General features: G+C 42.6%; 1 protein-coding gene across 1 annotated transcript in view; it reads right to left on the bottom strand.

The window, feature by feature from the left end:
* Positions 1-20,577, bottom strand: part of KCNIP4 (potassium voltage-gated channel interacting protein 4) — a 971,293-nt gene extending 950,716 nt beyond the window's left edge. The window contains exon 1 of the mRNA XM_059674466.1: positions 20,313-20,577. Within this exon, the coding sequence (XP_059530449.1) occupies positions 20,313-20,373 (61 nt within the window). The 5' untranslated portion in view covers positions 20,374-20,577. The remainder of the gene's footprint in view (positions 1-20,312) is intronic.
* Between the last annotated feature and the right edge of the window lie 4,496 nt (positions 20,578-25,073).

The raw sequence follows: 25,073 nt of genomic DNA, 5'->3' as shown, positions 1-25,073 counted from the left end.
TAATGTAACAGCCACATTAAGTAGCAGCCACGGGTTCCAGAGATTAAAACAGAAACATTTGGAGCAGCCTATTGTTCTATCTACTACAAAATAATAGATCTACTAGAGGCTCACTCCCCCTCACCTCCTAAAACTCTCTGGGAAGTGGAGCAATACTCAATACCTCTCAAAGAGCAAGGACTGAATGGAACCACCAAAACAGAGGTTAGGGGGCCTAGGAATTAGGAAGAGAGAATAGACAGGACCAACCTGTACCCCAGATCCAGGCCTCAGTAACACCATACTCAGCTAGAAGCCAGGGTATCCCAACAATATTTCAAGATAGTGTGTTTACACTTGTATAGTTAGTGAATTTATTTTTATTATTTCCATGTCGAATATTCAACTCACATGACTCTGTTTCTAACTAATATAGCAAAAATATTAGTCTTCTATATAAATTTGGAAAATAGCTGTGAAGAGTAGAAAGAACAAAGGCTTTGAAGTCCATGGACTTAAATCTGAAACCTCTGACACTTGCTGTGTGACCTCAAGGAGGTTGCTTGACCTTTCTGACCTTCAATCCCTGTATCTATAGAATTCTACTTACAGGAAGTAGAGGTGAGGATTTAACTCAGTTGTACATATACATTCTAACACAGGCCCTGATCCTATTGGGGCAAATAAACATCAAGCCCTCTACAATGTAGGTTGCAAGTCTAATAAACAGTATAATTATAGCAAGAATATGGTCTTCAGTTTTGGATTATTTTCTTACTTGTCTGCTAAGCCCCTGAAAAAATGCATAGTCCAGAGCAGACATCAAATACATATGAGCTGAACCATATTAAAGTTTTCCCTTTGGATCCAGAGAAAAATACCTTTAGATCAGTAATGAATTATACAGTCATGTTGGCATAGGAAAGCCAATTCCCTGAAACAGCCTCTAGAGCCCTTGGGCTAGTCTTGGGGGCCTTCATGATACTCATACACAGATTGAAACTTACATCTAAGCCAGGGTGCTTTATTAACATGCAAAATAGATTAAACTAAATTAAACAGCCCAATTCATCACATCCAGCATAAAAATATTCTCAGTAAGAGTTCAAGGGACAACCAAATGAAGGCTTTCTAGAAACCCTGACACTGATTTAATCACAAAATATTCTGTAGTCAAAGAACAAGCCACCACTTCCTCCCGGTGTTATAGGAACATATAAAGTAGGAAAGAAGAATTTAGGGAAACAAGTCAATATTTCAGAGGCTGGTGGGTGTCTTCCAGTTGTGATCAATTATAAACCTAAAACAAAGTGAGTCTAATTGTATGGTTCTTGTAGAAGTAGTAACTACCCTATATAATAAAAGGCTAATATCAAATCTTCCAAATGGCGGAATGACTGGTTGTTATGACATTCACTGGCCATAATGGGGCAGACGCTCAACGCAGGAGCTGCCCCCTAGTGGTCAGTGCACTCCCGCTCAGCCAGAAGCTGGGCTCATGGCTGGCAAGTGCAGAAAAGGTGGTGGGAACATCTTTTGCCTCTGCAGCAGCACTAAGGATGCCCGACTGCCGGCTTAGGCCTGCTCCCCACAGGACTAAGCCGTCAGTTGGACATCTCCCGAGGGCTCCCAGACTGCGAGAGGGTGCAGGCCAGGCTGAGGGGGGGGACCCCCCCCCCCCCCGCAAGAGTGCATGAATTTCATGCACCAGGCCTCTGGTTTGGGATAATCTCCCCCCAATTAAACTAAAGGTTATAAATCCATACCACACTTCTTAAACACTTATCCCCACCCTCTTCTCAGAAAATTACATTTCCTTTTGCTTCACAGCAAATAGAGCCTGTCAAGCATGAAGTCCTTCCCAAACCCAACTTCCTGGTGTCTCAAGGAAGAGCCTTGCTGGTTCATACGCCTTCCCAAGCCACACCCATCTACTGTCCATTTATTCATTTAGTCAATAAATATTGAGGCAATGTGGATACAAATATAAACAAAACACATCCCTGGCCCAGAACGATTCAGTCTCTTAAGTAAGCAGACATAGCAATAAAATATTGCACAAATAATAATAAGCTCTTAGGAAGAGTAGGCTATGTATATCTGAATGCAGCTAGACCTCCAAGACATAATGTCTTTTTAAAATATATTTTTAGTGATTTCAGAGAGGAACGGAGAGGCAGAAAGAGATAGAAACATCAATGATGACAGAGAATCATTGATTGTCTCTCTCCTAAAGGTCCCCTACTGGGGAATGAGCCCACAACCTGGGCATGTGCCTTGACCAGAATCAAACCTGGGACCCTCCAGTTCACAGGCCAATGCTCCATCCACTGAGCCAAACCTGAGCCATGGTGACATGATGTTTTTTAAAAATCCCATTTGTGTAAATTCAAAAACACACACATCGCTATGGTCTGAATGTCTGTGTTCTCCCAAAATTCAAATGTTAACCCAAATTCACAACCCCCAAAGTTGATAGTGTTAGTAGGTGGGGCCTTTGAGGGTGGAATCCTCATGAATGGCATTAGTACCCTTTTAAAAGAGGCCCCGGAGAGCTCCCTAGCCCCTTCCACCATGTGAAGATATGAGAAATCTGTGACCCGGAAGGGGGCCCTCACCTGGCCATGCTGCCACCCTAATCTCAGACTTCCAGTCTCCAGAACTGTGAGTAATATTCTTGCGGCTCAAAAGAACTCAGGCACACATGAAACATGTGACACACTGTGCAGGCATACTAAGTGCAGATAAAAGGACATTAAAGCGAATGGGGAGGATACACACCAAATTCATGGTAGTCTAGGTAAAGCAGGGAAAAGGGGATAAGAAAGGGACCACGGAAGATGACAAATGCATGTCAACTTTATTGTTAACATTTTATTGCTTTTATGTAAAGGAGCCTGGCAGCAAATATTCTGTAAAAGTGTTCACTATCCATTTTTGGTAAGAAATCCTCACGTAATTATCATTCTATAAAATGTTCTGTATTTTTATAAGTAGTTAAGACATAAATAGAGCATTTCGTTGCAGCACACTGAGCGCTCTCCAAGGTGTAATGGTGATAGAAGAATGATTCTCTCTATTGTGTTTTTAGCCTATTGCTCTCCACTGCCCAGCCACTGTCCTTCCAAGGTCAATGCCTACAAACATGTCCAAATTTCTCCTGTTCAATAAAATGGATCTCCCAACACTTATTCCTTCAAGCAACTGCTCCATCTAACCCCTGTCCTTAACAGCTAAACTTCTTCAAAGAGATGCCCACATTTGCTCTCCTTCATTTCCTCACTCACACCCAAACTATTGCAATCTGGCTTCTGCTCCACTGAAATTGCTTCAACCCAATCCTTTCAGCTCTCATTTTACTTTACCATGCAAAGCACTTAAAATAATTGACCAAGCACTGGAAAAGCTTCCTTCTCTGGCATGCACAGTACTACTCTTGGCTGTCATTCCTTTTGCTTCCTTTTATGATTCATCTCTGACTCCTTTGCTGGTACCTACTCCCTGATGCAGCCACTTAATTTTAACCAGCTTCTTACTATTCCATTCTGAGCTCTGTTCTCTCCCTAAGTGACCCCCCTCTCTTCTCGAGGTTTTATCTGCAGTCCATTGGCTCCTAAATCTGTATCTCTAACCCCTTCTGAGATCTAGGTACATTATCTTCAGCTGCAAGCTGGCTTTCTCTTATATTCTCTAGAAATATCTCAACCTCAGTAAATCCCAAAGCAGCTATATCCTCAAGATTTCTCACTGAAGCCTGGTCGGTGTATATCAGAGGTGAGCATCGACCTATGAACCAAGTGGTCATGGTTCAATTCCTGGTCAGGGCACATGCCAGGATTGTGGGCTTGATCCCTAGTAGGGGGCATGCAGGAGGCAGACTTTCAATTCTCTCTCATCATTGATGTTTCTGTCTCTCTCTCTAACTTTCCCTTACTCTCTGAAATATATATATATTACAGCTAAACACATGAACATCTTCTCAACTTTTGCTTTTCTTATCCTCATTCCAATGCTTGTTAATGCACTGGTTATACCTGCTACACCTCTCAAATCTACCACCCTTCTTCTGTCTGCCACACTGCTTTCATTCAGGTCTCCTGCCAACATTGCCTGTACTACTTTTCCAACTAGTGCCCTTGACTAAGGTAGCCCAAAGCTACCTTCATCGTTTCCTTCTACAACACAATTATCGTCATCCCCTTGATTAACACCCTTCAATAGCTCCCACTGCTTGAGGATTTTAATTCAAACCCTCAGTCATAAATGCAAGGGTCTGAAACGATCTATCACCATCTACCCTTCCAGCCTCAACTTGAATACATTTCCTTCCGTTGCCAATATATAGGCCATGTGGACTTTCTCCCCATTCCCTGAATATGGCTTGAATTCTCACACAAATCTGAGCTTTGGCACAGGATGTTCTTATTTACTTAGGTATCCCCTTCTCGCTCCTCCACGGATGAACCTCAAGACCTATTTGAGATGCCCTTTTCCTCTGCAATGCTTCCTTTACTTCCCTAGGCAGGTAGTTATTGTTGCACCTTTGCTCCCAACAGGACTTTGCACATGCCTCTATTTTATCACTTGAGTCACAAGTTACTTATCCTAGTGTTTTTCTCTCCCAATGAAAAAGCAACATGTAGGGGCTTGGTTTTTGTGATAGTTTATTCGTTTAATAAATATTGGAAATCCTACTATTGGCAGGCCCTGTTCAAGGCCCGGGGGACATACAGCAAACAAAGCCAATATCTACACACAAGGATTCTAAATTCCAGAGGATTCAATTGCAATCAGTAAACCTGAGGCATGATATGAAGATGTTTGCTTACATCATTAGAAAGGCTATAATGAAATCAGTGTTAACACATATTACTACTGTGGGGATTTTGATGTCATCACTCACTCAACATCTCCAACTAGATTTTACTTTTCACTTCTCTGCAACCCCACCAACCTCAGGCACACAAATGTGCATGTAACCCTGGATCTTTAAAAGGTTTCTGCTCAGCATTTTTTGATATAAACTATCACTTCCTGCAAGGCCTGTAGGAAATTTTCCACTAGAGGTTACCCACTGTAGATGGGTAGATAATCTTGGCTCAGGTCCCCCACAAATCAGCAGGTGTCAGACCCACACTGCATGGATTCATGAACTAGAAATAACAGATGCCCTCTCTGTGTGGTTGACTCAGAAAATGCCCATATGTAAGTGGCAGTAACCTATATTAGACCTGTTTTAATTTACTGGGCACAAGCTCATGTGTGTCTCATGAACTCTTTGGATACTTGTAGATAGAGCAATGGCAGCTTCTCTGGAATTGGTACCTTCATCATGCATGAAACAGAAAAACTCAGAAAGAGGATAGAGTATGGCAGAAACAAATCAGGACAATGCAGATTCTGTACAATGTGGAAAGGTTCTGAATTGGGGTGGGGCAGCTGCCACTGGCCTGAAGCCTTTAGGAAGAATACATCTTTCATAACAGCATTGCAAGGTAACATTACCTTCGTAAAACTTGATATTTAAGTGCTCACATAAATATATATGGAAGTTCACTATTGATGAAATTGCACATTGTTGGTAATTCTTTGTCACTCACTACTTTTTCTAGGCTATAAAGTCTAGTACAGTGGTCGGCAAACTCATTAGTTAACAGAGCCAAATATCAATAGTACAACGATTGAAATTTCTTTTGAGAGCCAAATTTTTTAAACTTAAACTATATAGGTAGGTACATTGTTATTAACTTAATTAGGGTACTCCTAAGGCTTAAGAAGAGCCACACTCAGGGGGCCAAAGAGCCGCATGTGGCTCGTGAGCCGCAGTTTGCCGACCATGGGTCTAGTGTATCAGTCTTTTCTCTTTACAATAGTCAAGGATAAATACAAATGCCTTCACATGAGCTTACTGGGATAATCCCTTTTGAGTTTGCTATTACTATTTCCATAATGTTTATTGTTATCTACAAAAAGAAAGAAGTTATGCTTTGTTAATAACTAGTGTATACTCTGTGTAGAATTTATGATAAAATATATCGTTTGCTCTCCAAAGCACTTTGGAGACTGCTGACCTAGTCATTAAAGGGCTAGCAATGAGTTTTTAATAACAGACCAAAGCCAGATTTCTGAAGTTAGGCAAAGCAGATGAGAAAAGGTAAATAGAAAAAAAAAAAAAAAGAGAAAATGATTACAGATCCCACCAGAACATGATCAACAGTTTTCCTGTCACTGGGATAACTGCTTTATGCTTTTCCAAGTGTAGGGACCATGGCCAGAAGTTGAGATGTGGTTATTTGGTTATTGCATCCCCTGCTTAAAACCTCCTATCATTTCTCATTGCCCTTGAGATAAAGTGTAAATACTTAATAATAATAAAACTCCAACACTGGACCATCTGTCATTGTATCTACCTTTTCAGATTTCTCCTTCTCTCTCTCACCTTTGGGCTCTCTTCAGTCATTCAACTATGTTCCCTACTCTGTTATTCTTATCTCTCAGTGTCAATCATCTGTCAACTTAATTCCTACTTCCTTTAGGAATTAATTGCTAACCCCTAAATCACATTAACATTTCCCATATGTTCCTATAGCATCCTTTGCTCACTGCTCTGAAATTCTCAGCATGCTGCTATTGCACTGTGGAAGGTATTTCTTCCTTGCTAGCCATCTGTGAGGACAGAGGAGGAGATACTTGCATCCCCCATGCACCCAGCACAATGTTTGATTTATAAAATGTGCTAAATAAATGAATTGATTGGAGCAAAGTTAAGTTGAAATGTGTACTGAGACCCAGAGAGTGAGAGAAAACATTTCTTTGAGCTCCCTAAGTGCTTGCTCATTGCATTTCATGGTGGCAGAATTATGAGGCTTACCTAATAGTTATGACAATATCCGATTGCTTTATTATCAGGTCATTTAAAAGCACTTCATTCTCCATTGGTCAACACATATTTGATTGCCCCTTTAGGTCCTGGCAGTGTGCACAGTCTCTTTACTCCAGGTTGGCAGATACCAAACAATTAATTAAAACTGTATTAATTAAGAAACAGTATTAACAGAGTTCATGACTTAATCTGGCAGGATGGAGCATGGCTGGAGTTCTTGGCTTGCAATAAAGCTATATATTTTCAGTTAGTTAGTTTCAACAAGATTGTCTGTGCCCGATGTCTATAGGATGGGTTGGAGAAACGAATGCAGGATGAAGTAGGGGGGGAGGGGAAGGTGAGCAGCTATGAAAGTGGAATCCTCTCTGAATGAAAATCATGTATGTGCATGTGACAACATCCTTCAAAAGCGCCCCGTGCAACACCCTTTCAATGCCCCATCTGTCCATACACTCTTCCCCACATTAACCACCCCATCAGCCCTTCAACTCAGGCTCAGGGAGGCGTTGCAGGTTACTTCCTTGTTATTCTAAACCCTCAAGTATTAATGGCTCTTCTCCCAACCCACATGGCTGGGTATCAATGCTCTTTCTCCCATGCAGGATCCAAGTGACTGAGCACTGGCTTTGGCTATTCATTTACTTTGAATGTGATGCAGATATCCAGGTCCTTTGCCCTTTAACCCACTAACCACCAAAGTGGGCACTGGCACTCTGTTGAGCTGAGCCCCACCCTCCCAGAACAAGATCAGGCCTGCCCAGAATGCCACTCTTTTTTTATTATTCTTTATTGTTGAAAGTATTACAGCCCTAGCTGGTTTGGCTCAGTGGACAGAGCGTTGGACTGTGGACTGAAGGGTCCCAGGTTCGATTCCAGTCTAGGACATATGCCCGGATTGCAGGCTCGATCCCCAGTTGGGGGCGTGCAGGAGGCAGCCAATCAATGGTTCTCTCTCATCGTTGATGTTTCTATCTCTCTCTCCCTCTCCCTTCCTCTCTGAAATCAATAAAAATATATATATTTTTAAAAGAAAGTATTACATAAGTCCCCCTTTTCCCCTCATTGACCCCCTCCAGCCTGCCCCCACACCCCACCCCAGGCCTTCACCACCCTATTGTCTATGTCCATGGGCTATGGATATGTGCATGTAAGTTCTTTGGTTGATTACAGACTGCCACTCTTCAGTCTTCCCCACCCCACCCTGTGCAGGCAGGAAAATGGGCAAGTGCCTTAACCCCTTTATGCCTCAATTTACTAGTATTTATCAATAAATAACTATCTAGTGTCCCTCTTGCAAGGTACTCCTCTAGTACACCAAATATAATGTTGAATTCCATTTTTCTGACCTTACACACATGCAGCCAGACATATAATTTCCTTCTTCTGTATTCTGGATAATAACTTCCCGTCACGTCACCAGGAGCAAAGGCCTTCACTTGGTCACCAAAGTTTGAGGGCAGAGGCTGTTTCATAGCCTGTACCTGACTCTGCTCCTCCTTGATCTCCCACTTAGCTCCACACTCCAATCAGTACAAAGGCCATCCACAATGCACTCTCTGTGCCTGAGTTGTTTTCTTCCCCATGGGCATCCTCTAGCCTGGCCACGCCCACCTATACAGGTGCAGTGTCTTCTCAGCCACCCTCTGCACCTAAACACCCCCCACCCCCATCACATCTTTCCTTTGCAGCAGGACAAGGCAGTCTTCCTATGGGTCACTGTGACTATGCCATCATCTGTCTCAGAAATCTTAAATTCTTGCCCACATTCAAATTCAAATCCACATTCCTTAGCCTCTGCCCAGTTTTGTTTGTCGCCTCAATACCTCTCAGGCAGCCATCTACTCTAGTCAAACTGCTGCCCCCACAAATTCTTTCACACCACCTACTAAAATGCTGCCTCACTAACCCTCTAAATACAACTGGAGGCTCACAGCCCAGTTCCTCAACAGGGGCATCCCCAGTTGGTCACCCTGGGTGGCCTCCTCTTCCCTTCAGTGTTAGAGGACAAGAGTTACCCCTTCCAGGAGCAAATGCCCTTGTTCACAACTCTCTCCCTCCATCACCCCAAGAGGTTCCCCTCCTCACCACCCTCCTGACTTCCCATCCTCAGGATTAAAGTGCTTTTTCTCACCTCCCCCTCCAAATAATAGAAATTACCACAATTTACATTTATCAGGCCCTATCTATTAGGCATGGTATCAAGCACTTTATATACATTATCATTAATGTCATCTGTGAAAATGAGTCCTCTTCTTTGATTTACTATTTAGCACACAATGAGTAAATTTTAAGAGGATAGTAAGTAAATAAACAGTAAAAAAGGTATGTGTGCATGAATAGTGCATAGTATATACACAAATAGTGTTCTAACATACATAAATATTATAGGATAGTAGTACAGTATATATAATTATTTTTTGTTCAAGGGAGTATATGAAATCTATCAAGGAGAGTAAAGTAGGATAAGGGACAGAGACACAAGTGGGATTTATATTAGATAAAGTCATCAGAGATGTACTGTTGTAATAGAGACCTGAATAAAGGGGGAAGCAAGCCAACGGGCAAGAATGCTACAGGCAAAGACCAAGCATAAAGAAGCTAAGCTACAGAGAGGTCACATGGCTTAGTCACACAATAGTAGACACAATATCTGAACTCTAATTCTGACTCCAGCTTCTGATCCTGAGGCTCCATTCTTCATCCACCATTGATGTTCTGTAGCAATTCACTGTTAACCAGCTCTGGCTCTTGAAACTCTTATCCCCCAGTAATTTACATGCATGATCACCATGGGCCAGGCATCAATCTCAATACCACCACCGTCACATGTTTCCCCGGTTTTACACCCAGTTCCCACCAGCAGCTACTGAGTTCTTCCATCAAGAACATTTACCAGGATCCAATGAAGGTATTTAGCAGGGGCCTTTGAAAGTGAGGTAAGCTAACATGCTCCACTTAATTAATATGTAATTCACGTCAAGTACAATTCTGGGGTGTAGAAGTCAAATATGATTTAAAACCTTAATTCCTACACCCTAAACAACTAGCATGCCTTTTTATATTCTGAAATAATTGCTAGCAGTATCTCTCCTATCGTAGGTAATTGATTAATGTGATTTGAATAGATAACTATTGAATAATGTCCTCAAAACTATTTCTAAAACTACCAGAACACAGGTTACATTAAAATTGAATGTATAATTGTCACTGCTTGAGATCTGAAATTCTATTCTAATGATATTTATGAAAAGCTACAATCTCATATTCAGGGATCCAAGGATAAACATAATTATTTTAAGTTGCAATGTATATAACACATTATTTCACAGTACAATCTTCCCACTGTAATCTTTGTAGATTTTTGCATCATCAGTATTTATCCTAACAGATTAACAATAATTCTGAAGGTATTTTTAATGAATAACTTTCATTTGGAATCTACATCTTACAAATTTAACTTAAGTAGGAGGGTTTATAGGACTTTGCTATAAATCTGGTACTTAAATCACATCAGAATAACCAGTATTTATTACATTCCAGCTTTGCTAGCTTAGATGTGTTGCCTTTTTAAAAACTATCTTACAATGACACCAACAAATAATTGGCTTATCCTATAAACATAGGGTGGGAACATTGATTCAGTCTATGTCCCTGCATACTGCTGTATTTTACAATTTCCACCCTCCTTTTTCCCATGTTTCTCAATGTCTGGTTCTGAACTCTCATTGTTTTATTCTCGCTGCCCAAGATCTTTCTCTCCTCAACCTACACATTAATGCACCTGTGTTTCAGGGCCTGTGCCAGCTCTCTCCGAGGTCACAACTTCAGCAGGAAACTGATGAAACCGGACCACGAGAGGAAAGGGAATGGGGAACAGATTGCAGTAATACTGTGCCTCTCAGTAGGAAGAGAGTCAGCCTCAAATTAAAAGGAGTTTGGGAAAACAGATGACATGGGACGTGATTTAAGGATTCGTGGGAAAGATGTGAGAAAGGTTTAGGTGAATCTAATTTTCGCAAGTGGCCCCAATATTAGATCGGGTATAATACTATTCCCAGGATAAATGATTGATTCTACAAAATTAAAATTAAAAATTAGAGTAATACTCGATTTCATTTTACAAATCCTACACTAATTGGAAATGCCTTTACCTTTACTGGTACATTGATCCAACTGACATTAAGAGAACTGGGCACTTTCAATTCCTTTAAGACTAGCTTTAAACAGAAATTGTTCCTCATGTTGTACTCTCCAAGATTGAAAATCATATTTGTTTTATGAAAAACGTTCCTGTATGCATAGACTGCTAGAATCATATGTTTTAAATATCTTTAAAGTGGCTTTAGATAATGTCACAATGTCTCTAAGTGGGTGACATATAAACACATATTACAGATGGAAAAATGGAGAGAAGGCAAGAAGAACAAATACAGAATTTCAAGAGACCCCAAAGAAAGGAAGGTCAAGTTCAATATCATTGTATCTGCTTGGATAAGAATGGCACTGAAAGTAATTTTGCCTTTCAACATCCATCTCACCTTATCCTTACCTCTGTATGACAGCGAATGTTTTATAATATACATGTCGAGTTATTTCTTTTCTCCTCTCCTCTATATAAATACAGCAAGCCCTCAAACAATGTCATTTCCTTTAATGCTATTTTATAATAACATCGGTGAGAAGAAAAAACGAACAGATTCCCCAGCAGGGCCACTGTCTGTGAAGTTTGTATGTTCTCCCCATGTCTGCCTGGGTTTTCTCCGGGTCCTCCGGTTTCCTCCCACATCATGAAGATGTGCATGTGGGATGAATGGGCATGTCTAAACTGTCCCAGTCTGAGTGAGTGTGGGTGTGTGACTGGCCCTGTGATGGAAGGCCATGCTCTCCACCCTGGGCTCCTGCCTTGCACCCTGCATTGCCAGATAGACTCCACCCACACGACCCTCAACTGGAATCAGCAGGTTGGAAAATCTTTATCTGACTTGCTTTTATTAATCTTTCTTAAATGGATATGCATATCTCACATTTACATCAATGTCTAATATTAAATGTGTTTTGGGTCCATATTAAGAAGTTGTGACCAGAAATATTCCTTAGAAATTTAACTCTTGTTTATATAAATTAGCCTATGGTCAAATTGGTTTTGTTATATGTTGTTTTGCTTAAAATCACAGTTTACAAAAACCTATTGACTTCAGTGAAGACTTACTGTATCTGGTGCATCCTCAGTAATTATCTATTGAATAAACAGTAAGTGCTCTGGAGGCAAACTCTACATGTCACTCAACCTAGCACCAAGTAGTTTCTCTGGAAATATTTGCTAAGTGAATCTTATCATTACAGAATCCCTCCACCTACAAGTGGACACCATGGTGAACATTTTATAGAAGAAAGAGAAACAGCAGCATAATGCTCAATGGCTATTCTCCATGTCCTCAACTTTTTAAATCAAATAAATTTCCTCTAAATTAAACTTCTCTCCAAATTAAACTTTTTCTCACAAGTGGGTTTGACAGATCTATTTTTGAAATGTCTGTTTGCCATTTCTATAATATTGTTGGGTTGTGTGTGTATTTTTGGTCTTGCCTTCTTTATTTGTTTGTTTCTCATATGCATTGCAGACACAACAAGATGATGACCTGAGCATCAATTACTTTGCACAATGATGGGATGGGTTGGACCACAAGAGTACATTCCCACCCTTAGGGTACCTAACTATAGTATAAAATATGAAAATATTATATGAAAATCTATTCAACACATCTCTGGAGCACTTACCATACATGAAATATGGCTAAAAGGTATGGGCTATACCAGTGGTCGGTCGGCAAACTCATTAGTCAACAGAGCCAAATATCAACAGTACAACGACTGAAATTTCTTTTGAGAGCCAAATTTTTTAAACTTAAACTATATAGGTAGGTACATTGTTATTATCTTAATTAGGGTACTCCTAAGGCTTAGGAAGAGCCACACTCAAGGGGCCAAAGAGCCGCATGTGGCTCGCGAACAGCAGTTTGCCGACCACGGGGCTATACCAACATTTTATAAGTTTTTTTCTTATGCTAGTCTAATGAAAATCATTAAATTACCAAAAGTTACAACCCCAAATAATTCCCCTGGCAGAATATCCACTCTGAGATGCAGATTATTTTAATAGTTAAATGAGCTATTTTCACCCAATTTTATTATGAAATTCATGAAGACATTTGGAATTCATGTCTTCTCTTTAACAAAAACGTATTTGGGGACATTCTGGGGGACACCTTAGCACCTGTAAACACAATGTGCAGATGGTATTATAATGAAGATGAGAGTGGGAGGGACAGAGAGAAAGAGAGAGAGAGAGAGGAGGGCATAGAGAGAGGAGAAGGTAGCAAGCATAGTCATTAGACTTCAGTAGTTACTATATCAGTCCAATCTGATTTTGATTCCCATTTGGGCTGCAGATAATGTCATTTCATAAATAAACTGTTTTACTCAAAGGATCCTTCAAAATATTAAGAAGTGTTGACATCTGGAGATGAAAGTCTATTTTTCCTCCAAAACATTTTCAAAGTTAAAGGCCTATAAAAAATGTCAGTTCGAATTCTGCAAAGGCTTTTTATTTACTATTCATGAGCAGATGCTGCCTGAATACACAGGGGGACATTTCCCTGAGCCAATCCAAATTTCAGGTAACCAAAAAGCTATAAACTGTTGTTGTGAAATGGGTTGACTACTCATTTTCCCTAAATAAGTGGGGTAGACTATGTAGGAGGGGGAACTTCCTAAAAGGTCAGTAATATATACACAGGGTATTGAAACTGACAACGCATTTCCAATGGGAGAGCCATTCAACCACTCCGGCTGTGTTCATTCAGGAGGGAAAATCAGCCCTAAGATTGGGCATTAAGGTCAACTGCTCAATATCACAAATTGTGTATCTAAATCCCTGTTTAAATTATCCCTTAGATTGTCAGAGTGACTGGAGACTGTAATGTTTAAATATTGAGAGTCTCTCCTTTTTGAGACTTTCTAATGCTATGTGCTAATGCATGCGCGTAGAGCAGCCAATCGTGAAGAGACTGGGCCACAGTGCGGACAGTGATAGGGCTGAACCTCATCTCATGTCACCCCTGCCACGGTTTTTCCTTTCCCTCCTACATCCCTCCCAACTCAGCCTGACTCTGTCTGTGAAGTCTGATAGGAAAGAAAATGCCCCTAAGGAAATGGATGTGTATACATTGAGTGATGTCCTAGATTTTTAATGTTTCCATTCCTTTCTACAGCCACGGCTACAGTGAAAGGATGTGCCATCAGGTGAAGATAATGATGAAGATGTACTAATGATAGGAGACAAGGTGGTGTGGCCATGTAGGCTCTGGATTGAGAACTGTTAGGGAGCTCCACTCTCTGTAACATGAACTCAGACTAGTGATGCAGAAGGAGTACGCAACTAATCTTCCCACTCTTTTACTTGGAGGAAAATCAGGAGAGGTGACAATCGCTCACTTGGGGGAAATCCCTTGGTCTATGCATCCTGGAAGTAATCGGTCTGAAAGGATGAGGGTGAATCATAGTTTCAATCCAAAGGCGACTGACTATTGCTGTAAATACACAGAAAACACTGGGCACTTGCAAATTCTATCTAAAAACACTGTAAACTCTCATAGCCATGCATGACAGATGCAATAGCATGCTCAGTTCAGAGGAGCACTTGGTGTTTTATTACTTTATTCACTAACCTGGATGGAAAAGAAGGGAACCAAAAAAGCAAGTCACTTCTGGTACATGATTTAACAAGCCATCAAATAGGAATTGTAATTTGGGGTCTTGGGTGGGTCTACCACTGGGCAGTTATTTAAATTCAATTAACTATGTTCTAAGCACCTACTATCTTGTGAAGCATTTTGCCAGTCAATAGGATGGGGTACAAAAATGAGTAATTCATGTATGGCACTTGCTGTCATGGAGTTACAACTTAAAAATGCAAATGAGACCAATATTCATAGCTTATTCTGCCTTGTCATTCAGATATAGGTCAAAATAAAAGGAAAATGGCCTATGAAAATTCTGAGCATAATTCTTTGGGGAGGAGGCAGGGAGAAATCAGTAAGGCTACATGAAAAAGACCATGCACTTGAAATGAGTCTTCAAGGGTGTGTTCGATATTGAACACTCATCTCTGTTCAGTGGGTAACTTTGGGGCAGGATATTCATTCTAAGCAGTTGGCACAGCAGAGGGTATGTCTGGGGACTAGGAAACAGTTTAGCAGGAAAAGGTACAGACCTAGAAGAGTCATGGAAGATAAGGGTGGGATGGAGGACTTTTGCTATACTGTGGGAGCCTTAACTACAAGCTAAGAAAATAGTATTTTTAGTTCTATAAGTAATGGGAAGGTATTAGTAATGTTTGCACTGGAGATCAATCTGACTCAAACCAGGGTTTAGTAAATTTATTTGGTTGTGAGTGGGGAGTGGCACTTCATGGAAATAGGAGATAACCAGGATGGCCTGGTAAGTGCTAAGCATATAACCTTGAGTAATACAATAGGAACTGGAGGAGGAGCTAGACATAAAAGCTAGAAGAAATCTGTAAGGTGTGGTGACTGATTCCACATGGAAGGGGCACAAATGACGAAGGTGAGAAGTACCATGGGGAAAGAAACAAGTTTGCTTTAATTTTTAACTGCATGCCTCAAGAATAATGGCACCATTAGCCCAATTTGGACAATAAAGTGTTCTTAAGAGAGACGGCATGCCTTTTCTGACAGCCTGACTCTGAGGCGCTGATAAAACTTGCTGATGGGTCTGACCGATAGGGCATGGAAATGCCCATCTGGTATTTTGGAAAAGGCCTGGGCCAAAGCTCCAGACTCAAGAGACCTCAGCATCAAGGTAACGTGCATCAAAACTACAGATTGATTAGAGAGGGAGTTCAGAAAGAGAAGGAAAATAAGACAGAACTTGGTAAAAAGTTGCACAAACTGGACCATGAAAGAAAGAAGGGTCAGGAGAAGAGACCTGAGAAGAATAGGAGGAAATAGAATAAGCCAGTCACAGAATACAAGTGAGGAGATTTCACTCATTCAACCAATATCTGTGGTTGAGCAAATGTTACGTGTCAGACTTGATCTAGATGACGGGGATACAGTAGTGAGCAAAGCACAACAGCTCTGCTCTCAGAGTTCACAGTCTGCCAAGGAGTGTTGATTAACAGCATGAAGCATTGCGTGAGTTCAGGCAATGTGAATTGAGGAAAGAACATCAGGGCATTTAACCAAATAAAACATTTAAAAAAAAAAAAAAGAAGTAGGTGAATCAAGGCCCAGGGGTGAATAAACTTGTAATGACAGGTGAAATTATATAACCTTAAAACAGTGTTAAGGATGGTGAAGGCCCATTGAACAAATTAAACACTCACTCTTCCTGCTCCAAGCTCCCCTCCAAAAACACACACACTTTAATCTGCTTGAAATAGTCCCTAAGAAGGGAGGCTAGTCAGTAAGCAAGCATACTCTGCTATGAAATATTGAAAAGCAATATTAGCCACATGTTTCAGAAAACCAGTGGGGATAAGGAAAGCAAATAAAAGGACAAAAAAAAGGAGCAAGGGGGACCATATAGTTTAAGGCCAGAAACATATCCTCAAAAGATTCAGCCACTCTCTGGTCCACAATTCTGCTGAAATCTCGCACACATGTTTTATATCGCGTGGCTCATTAATTTCAAAACCACTCATAGCTTTATTTTTTGAAACTCTGCATTAGCACTCCCCTCCAAAAAAAGCAAACAAACAAACAGAAAAACTATAGCAAGGAGAGAATTGCTGAATTTTAACACCTCATCCTATCATTTGTTTAGTACCTTCTCACATTAAACGACAAAAAGAGGGTAATGCCTTGTGCAATAAAAAACTTTTCCTGAGTTCAGAGTAAACAGACTTTTCACTACTACCCTTGTGGAGTTACTAGTTTCAGTTTGCCTTATCCTTAATAAACACAAAACATAAGCTGGGGCCAGGAGACATCCATCAAACAACAATTCAATATTGAAGGGCTCTTTTGCTCTATTGTTGGTTACCCAACACAGGAGCTTCCCAGGTGAAATCTGAAACCGGTCCCTATACAAGGAGTGCAAGGAGAGACTGAGGAAAAGGGCAGACCACCCAGACTGGCAGGTGGCAGGTTTAAGATGCAAGAGGACTTACTTAGGAGGCTCGTCTTGGGTGTTCACAAGACAAGTGGACCTCTGACCCCACCCACCAGAATCTTCCCTGGGTTCAGTCATGTGTACCATCCAAATGGACTCAACGGCTATTGCTCTCTCAAGGCTGTGCCCTTAAAAATGGTTGTGGCTGTGGGACTGTTGGGTGGAGTGCACAGTTCCAACGACAGGGGAGGGGGCGATGGCAAACCAGCAGGCACATCCTTCAATGACCTCCTCTGACAACAACTGAAACACACATCTCCCTCCCACTCTTACTTGTAGATGACATCACAGGGCATCTGCCATCCCTAAGTTAGATGGCACAAATTAAGGACACCAATGACTAATTCTGTAGGTTTTTTCCTCTGACCTTATTTCTGGTTCTCTTTCAAATATACTGTTGAATTATCATTTCCCTCTGTCTCTCCAGTGGTAGCTGTCTTATATTTGATTCTATTGCAGGGGAGCAAAATAATGGGATAAACAATGTCACGAAAAATACATTCTGGGCAGGTTTTGGGGTTAATTTGGAAGCCGATGAGAGCCGGGGAAAACTGAGCACTGCAGTTGGTAAGAAACCCTTGCTACTTGTATGTACTTATTTAAAAGGTGTCCGTCTTCTGTACCCTGTAGCATGTACAATGTTTCAACTACAGTGACTTAGAAGTGGTGTTGACCAGTTAGCATATTAAATGTACTACCTGTTGAAAAGAGAGCACTTTTTTAAGCTATATTTTTATAAAATGTTAGCAAGTCAACTCAACCCTGTGCCCATCTTTCCTCCATTTCTCCCTTTACTTTCCTTCTCTTGTGGTTTTCTCCTTTGTCTACCAACAAACCATTTTCATAGTATTTCTGGCTTTAGAGACAGGTCATAAAATACACATATGTTCAAGGCACCCACATGGACATGTGTACACACACATACATACACCCACTTCTCCAGTTCCTAATTTCTGTTTCATCTTCATACAGTCCTCTCATTCTGATCCTCCAGCTAAATTTTGTTTAAATTCCAATGAAGTCATTTTATAAAATGCCATCAAAGAGAGAGATATTCAAGGCAAACCTATTTTGGTCATGACAGAAGTTATGGAAATGTTCCATTTATTTGAAAGCAAACAAAAGATCAAGAGTTATTGTTTTAAAGCAAGAACTGAAAATAGAGTACAAACCTTTATAAATGGCTATCTTCCATCTTTTCTTATTATCCAGGCTTAGTATCTCTAAGAACAAATAACCAAAGTACTAAAGCATATGTTTGTTGAAAATAATATAGAGTACGTATTCGGGGATCATTCTCTAATGTTAACCTAGAAACAACAACAACAACAACAATAATAATAATAAGACGCTCCAAGCTACTTTTTGCATTATTCTTCTAATATGACAATGAATTCTAAAATCATGTGAATACAATTAACGAAAAAGGTGTCAAATCAATTCCAGCCAGAAAACTCTTCACTTTGGGTCTCACCTTGGCCAAGATATAAATCAACATCTTTCCATTCTCCGAGCGAACAATGAATGCATACTGATCCTAGATATGTACTAAAAATATTTTTAATGGGTCAAGCTCCTCACATGAGATTTAATTTTTCTCATTGTATCTAACAACTAGAGGATATGGCCACCTGTGGCCCTGTGAATGGACTGGACATGCTGATTCACTCTCCATCTGGCCCACTGAGGGCTGGGCCCTTCCAAAGAGCTGTTATCACCAAGCAGCTGAACAACGCAAGCCACCCCTTGTACCCAGACTTATGTTCCTGCAACCTCATCTGATTTGAGTTTCCAATCTTTGCCTGGGACATGCGTGCAGTTCCTAAAAGGACAGCTAGCTCCTTACCCTATTCTTAATCAAAGGAACTGCAAAGACAGAGACCCTGAGAACTAAACAACTACTCAGCCCTCTACACTTATGCCATTCTGGAAAAATTCAATCCCTTAAGAATTAGGAGCATTCCTCATAAGCTCTATCCTGGACTTAATTGGTTTACAATGAGTGGGGGCTACTGGCGTGAATGAAACCAGAACTAAACAACAGTACGCATCATATAGGGGGCTTTAAAGGTGGTGGTCATAAATTTCTTTTCCAGGATCAAGGGTCAAGACTCTTCTCTTTAAAATTTGGCCCTCAAATAGGAATAGTGCCCTCCCAGTTACAGTGACCTTAACTATTGGGGGGAGGGGCGGGGAGGAAGTAACCTGTCCATTTCTCAATGTCTGAATTAGAGTGATAGACGCAAATTTGTTGACCTGACTCCATTTCCCTGAACAATATCCGGGTAGAATGTGGAAATACCCCTTCCCTTGCCACTTTACATCCCTCACATCCAAGTTTTTCATCCTGTAAATCCAAACTATAGCTGCAGCCATGTGTCTGACCCCTTGTCTTACATAATCTGGGGAACACCCAGCCCTTGGCTACTCTCATGTCCCCTACAGCCACCTTCACTCTATTTATGGCTCTTCTAAAAACCTGCACACATCTGAGCCCCTAACAACAAACTGATTCAACCCAAGGCACTTCGTTGGGGGACTAGGAGTCTGGTCCCCCGTGTTACTATGGATCTCCCTGAACTCTTCACAGAGCGTCCTGTCCCTGCTTTCACAGAGTGCCTGAGACTCCGAAGGCCCAGCGCCCGGCACCTGAGCGCCCAGTACCTCCCCAAGGCTGAGCTGTGTGTCGGTTATCTCCAGGTGCCACCGAGGACCATTTTCCCTGAACACTCCAAACTGTATCTGGCAATCCAAGGGGACACGCACTCCCTCTGAAGAACCTGACCTGGGAAGCATCCGCCTGTCCATCACCAGGGGCAGAAAACAGTTTTAATGAAGCGTTTGGGGGCATCAAGGCGAGGCGGAGGGAGAGGATGGATCCTATTTCAGCGCATTTATCCCCAGGTGTTAGGGGACGGAACGCTGTGGTCTGAAGTCACCTGCCAGATGCATAAACAACACGGGGGATTTTCAGAGAAGGCAAAAGTAGGCACAGGATGGCCGGGGACTCCGCCACCGGCGACTTTCACACACACTTCAAACATCTCTTCTTCCTGGACCTGGACCATGCGTGCACCCCCTCGCCTGCGCACCCCCACTCCCTCTGCGCCCGCCTCCCCTTCCCAGTCCCGCCCAGGCCACTCTCTCATGCAGCAAAGGCGCAAAGCGTCCCCATCTGGGAAGGGGTCCTGGTCTCAGCTTGCCCGGGGAGGAGGGAGGAAGCGGGGCGCCCGTTCGCATGCTCAGCGCATCCTACCGCCTGTGGAGCACGCCTCCTCCAGCTGAGCGGAGATGCTCTCCACCCTCCGCACGTTCATCTTTGGGGACGTTGGATGCAGGAGCGGGACTCGAGGGTCACCCGGTTCCGGGGTGTCTACCGACGGGTCTGGCTCCGGAGCGCACTCGCTGCGCAGCCCAGGGGCGTCCGTGGCGCTGGAGCTGGAGCGGCGGCGGCGGCGGCGGGCAGGGAGCGCAGAACGGGCTGCAGGTGCGGCAGCGGCCGGCGGGGGGCGTTGTGGGCGCTGCGCGGCGATGGGCGGCGGGGACGCGCGGGCGGAGGCTGGTGGCGGAGGGCGGCCGAGGCGGAAAGCGGATGCCGGGCTCCCACAGCCCGAGAGCGAGGAGCCCCCTACCCTCGCCACCCCTGCCACCTGCGACCGAGGCACCTGGATGAGGGGCTGGCGCGGTAGCTCTGGCGATGGAGCACTGAGACCCCAAAGAAGACTGAAGGCAAGGCGACTTAGGGCCGAGCAGGGACCCCTCTGAGAGTTGCCAGCGGGTTACCAGCGGCGCCTCGAGGACCCCTGCCTGCTGCGCACAGCGCCTGGCTCTGGAGGCGGGGAGGTCCCTGGCCCTGAGCCTCAGCAACGAACGCCCTTGGGGACTCAAATTCCAACAACTGGTCTGAAATGTGGCTGCACAAAGTTGGGCTGCGTGCAGAGGACACCAGAAGGGAGGCGCAAGGAGATGCCCTTCCCTGGAACCGGGCAGGGCGCCAGGAACTCCTAGACAGGAAACTTTCCCAACTGAAGCTAGAACCAGTCATGCCACTTGGCTAGGTGTTGGGAAGCGCTGGCTCCTCACGTCCAGGCGCGCAGGGCAAGGCCCGGGCCAGAAGGCCGCCTTGGAGCGAGGCAGTGGAGGAGATGGGGAGGTGGCAGGACAAGAGGGAAGGTTTCCTTTGAGGGCTCTCTGGCAGCCAGGATGGGCATTCCTCACACTGTGTCATTTCCCCTCTTAAGCAAACCGAGGCCAGGGATGTTTGGGAAGATTGGAACAAACCAATAAACCACTTGTGGCCATGGTTACTACTTGCGAAAACCAAAATTAAAATGCCAACCTCTGTGTTCACTCCAGTTAAGTGCATGAAGCCTCTTTTGAGAAAGAAGGTCAGGTTGACCAGTTCTCAGGAAACCGAAATAAAACCCCTTCCCACTCACTCAGAATCGCTTAGTTGATTGGCCATTATTTGGTTTGAAGCCACTTCTAAGTGTTTGCAAAATCATCCACCCTCCTGTGCTAACACTCCCCGCCACACACACACACACACTGCAGCAGCTGAAATCTTGCAGGTCACTGGTCACTCCAAGGTCTCAGCTGACACTCTCTTGCCCTTTTCCCATCCCCAGTTCCCCCAGGAACTCACATGGCCTCCTGAGGCCTCTGACTTTCCCTTTTGTTCATGGTTGAGGCCGACACCACCACTGCCTAGGTTCAAATCCTAGTTGCGCTACTTAACTAATTTTGTGACTTGGTGAGAATTATTTACATCAGTTGAAACAATGGAATAATATGGTGTCTATTACAGTGGGGCCTTTACTTACGAGTTTAATTCGTTCTGAGACCGAGCTCGTTAAGTAACTCGTTAACTCAAATTACTCTATCAACTCAACGAAAAAATTGGCAGAGAGACAGCTGGTATCTCAAAAACCTCGGGACACTCGTAAGTCAAGGCCCCACTGTATACTGGTTTGCTGTGAGGATTTCAGGAAGTTGATAGATGTAAAGGGGTTAGGGCAGTCGCTCTCAACCTTGGCTGCACATTAGAATCACCTGGGAATCTTTTTAAAATCCTCCGGAATGAGGCCCAGAAATCAGGATTTTAAAAAGATTCCCAGGTGATTCTAATGTGCAGCCAAGGTTGAGAACCACTGGGTTAGGGCCATGCCTATGAGAAACCACTCTCATAACTTTTAGTCCGTAGGTGATCACTAACACCTGCCCCGGTCTAAATCCCATTATTTCTATCAGATGCTTTCTAAAACTAGCTTCCTGTGCTGATTTGAGTCCTGCAGCCTGGTCAGAATCCCAGTTCCAGCTGGTACTCATTGTGTATCCAAGGACTAATAATTTAACTTCCCTTTTCATCTCTAAAATTGAGAAAATAGTGTCTACTTCAATTAACTGTTGGAAAAGATGAAATGAAGCCACATATGTAAGTTGTTCAGAGTGGTTGTTGACACATGTAAGAACTCATTGAGAGCTCTCATGGTTATCAACAACCTTACATTTTATCCTGGTGCCTCAAAGAAGAAAGGGCCTCTCTGAATCCAGGACAGGTCTGCCCATTCTTCATTCTTAATCTGGGAAGTAACATACAACCCCTCTCCCACCGACAAAATACCCAGGACATTTTGTTGGGCAATCCAGTTCTTAAATCTTATCCAATGTGTCTCTGTCTAATTTTATCCTTGTACATGTCTATCCTTGGAATTAGTTGGAAAGAAGGCAACAAAATCAAGTAGAGTGGATACTGTGCTTAAGAAGTTTGCAGCATTGTATATTTTTTTCAGAATACTTGTGTGGGATCTTGGCTACCATGAAATACATCCCCAGAAATACAACCTCTTTATTCAGATATTTAGTCATTGCCAAATACCACAGGAAAAAAATATATTGCTGTTGCCAATTTTACTGATATTTGGGACCGAGAGGTAAGGATACCTCTGCCTTATTTGTACCATGTCCATACTGGAGCTTCAGAGAACTCATATGGTTATAGAGCAGCGGTTCTCAACCTGTGGGTCGAGACCCCTTTGGCAGTCGAACGACCCTTTCACAGGGTTCGCCTAATACCATCCTGCATATCAGATATTTACATTACAATTCATAACAGTAGCAACATTACAATAATGAAGTAGCAACGAAAATAATTTTATGGTTGGATCACAACATGAGGAACTGTATTTAAAGGGCCAGAAGGTTGAGAACCACTGTTCTAGGGGAGACATTCATGTATCACAGCATTTTGTGCCAGCCCATTGCTCCTCCTTAGAAGCTGCAGCAGTCCTAGCCCTCACCCCCTACTCCAATCAACCCCCCAAAAAACTACTCACAATGGCTCCCGCATCTTTTATGATTCATCTTAGGTCGCTCATTGTGTCACACGGATGCATAGTGTTTCCCTCAAGGAACCATACCTAAAAATGGGTGCAGGATTCGTACACTCACCATGTGCCAGCCACTGATCTCAGATTTTATGAACATTATTTTGTTTAGTCTTTACAAGACACTACAAAGTAATCATGATTATTATCATCCTTACTGAACAATTGGAGAAATTAAGACTTAAGAGCGGTAATAAACAGTGTCTCTTGGATTTGAATCCACCCGTCTGACTCAAGAGCTGCTTAATTCCTACACTGTACCACCACGCTGGGCTAGGATTTAGACTCTCTGGGTTCTGATATTTCCCCGCTCTGTGTCATTCAGAAAGTCACTGACCATCTCTAAGCTTCTGTTCCTCATTTGTGAAGAGGAGAATTTCAGCTTCACAAGGTCAATTTGAGGATCAAGTCAAGGAATGAAAGGGAAAGCTATATATAATCCTTGGAATGTTGTAGAAGCACCCAGGATTACTTTTATTATTGTCCTGATCTTTTATGGCCCATTACTTTTATGGCCTGTTCTTTTCTGAAGGTCCATCACATTTTAGCATGATTCTCTCTTGCTCTCCAGGACTTGTTATGCATCAACAATAATAGTAGAAATTCTAGTATTTAATATTTACTGAGAGCTTCCTATGCACGATCTGCGTTTAAAACTCAACATCGTTATATCACGTTATAGAACTATTTTTGCCCTGATTTTAAAACGAGACTGAGGCTCCGAGAGGGTAAATAGGTAAGTAGCCCAAGACCAGCCAGCTGTGAAGCGGTGCGGCTGTTGTGAACCCACCTTCGTCTGATTACAAAGATGAGCATTAATTTCTACCTGCTACCTCTCAAACTTCAGCAAAGGTAAGAATCACATACAAGGTTGGTTTGAAAGCATCTGTGCTCCAGCCTCTGTAATGGACTCACCAGATTTGGGGGAGAGGTATTGAAATCTAATTTTTGCTTAATTAATAGACTCTACATTTTAGTGCAGTTTTAAGTTTACAGAAAAATTAATCAGAAAATACAGAGTTCCCATATACACCCTCTTCACTTCTCCTCTCCCCCCTGCCAAATTTTCCTACTATTAACAAACTTAGCCTTAGACTTTGCAGTCCCCAGAACTGTAAGACCAATAATTTCCCTTGTCCAAGCCACACAATCTGTATTATTTTGTTATGGCAGCCCAGGCAGATGAATACACACTCAGGAGCAGGGATTGAGAGAGCACCACCCTATGGGAAAGGTGACCCAAACGTGGTCTTCAGCGCAACAGCACCTGCAGCATCCGGGAGCTTGTCAGAGATTCGGAATCTAGAGCCTTGCCCCAGACCAGGAGTCCTCAAACTATGGCCCGTGGGCCACATGCAAATACAAATATTGTATTTGTTCCCATTTTGTTTTTTTACTTCAAAATAAGATATGTGCAATGTGCATAGGAATTTGTTCATAGTTTTTTTTTAAACTATAGTCCAGCCCTCCAATGGTCTGAGGGACAGTGAGCTGGCCCCCTGTTTAAAAAGTTTGAGGACCCCTGCCCCAGACCTCCTGAATCAGTGTCCTCATATTAACAAATCCTCAAGTGGCTCCAGGTGAGAGAAGTTAGCTTGAAATGCAGGCAGACAGGGATCCAGTAGAAAACA

Source organism: Myotis daubentonii, chromosome 1 (genome assembly GCF_963259705.1).
Source record: "Myotis daubentonii chromosome 1, mMyoDau2.1, whole genome shotgun sequence".
In the NCBI taxonomy this organism is placed as follows: Eukaryota; Metazoa; Chordata; class Mammalia; order Chiroptera; family Vespertilionidae; genus Myotis; species Myotis daubentonii.
This window is presented reverse-complemented; position numbering and strand designations above follow the sequence as displayed.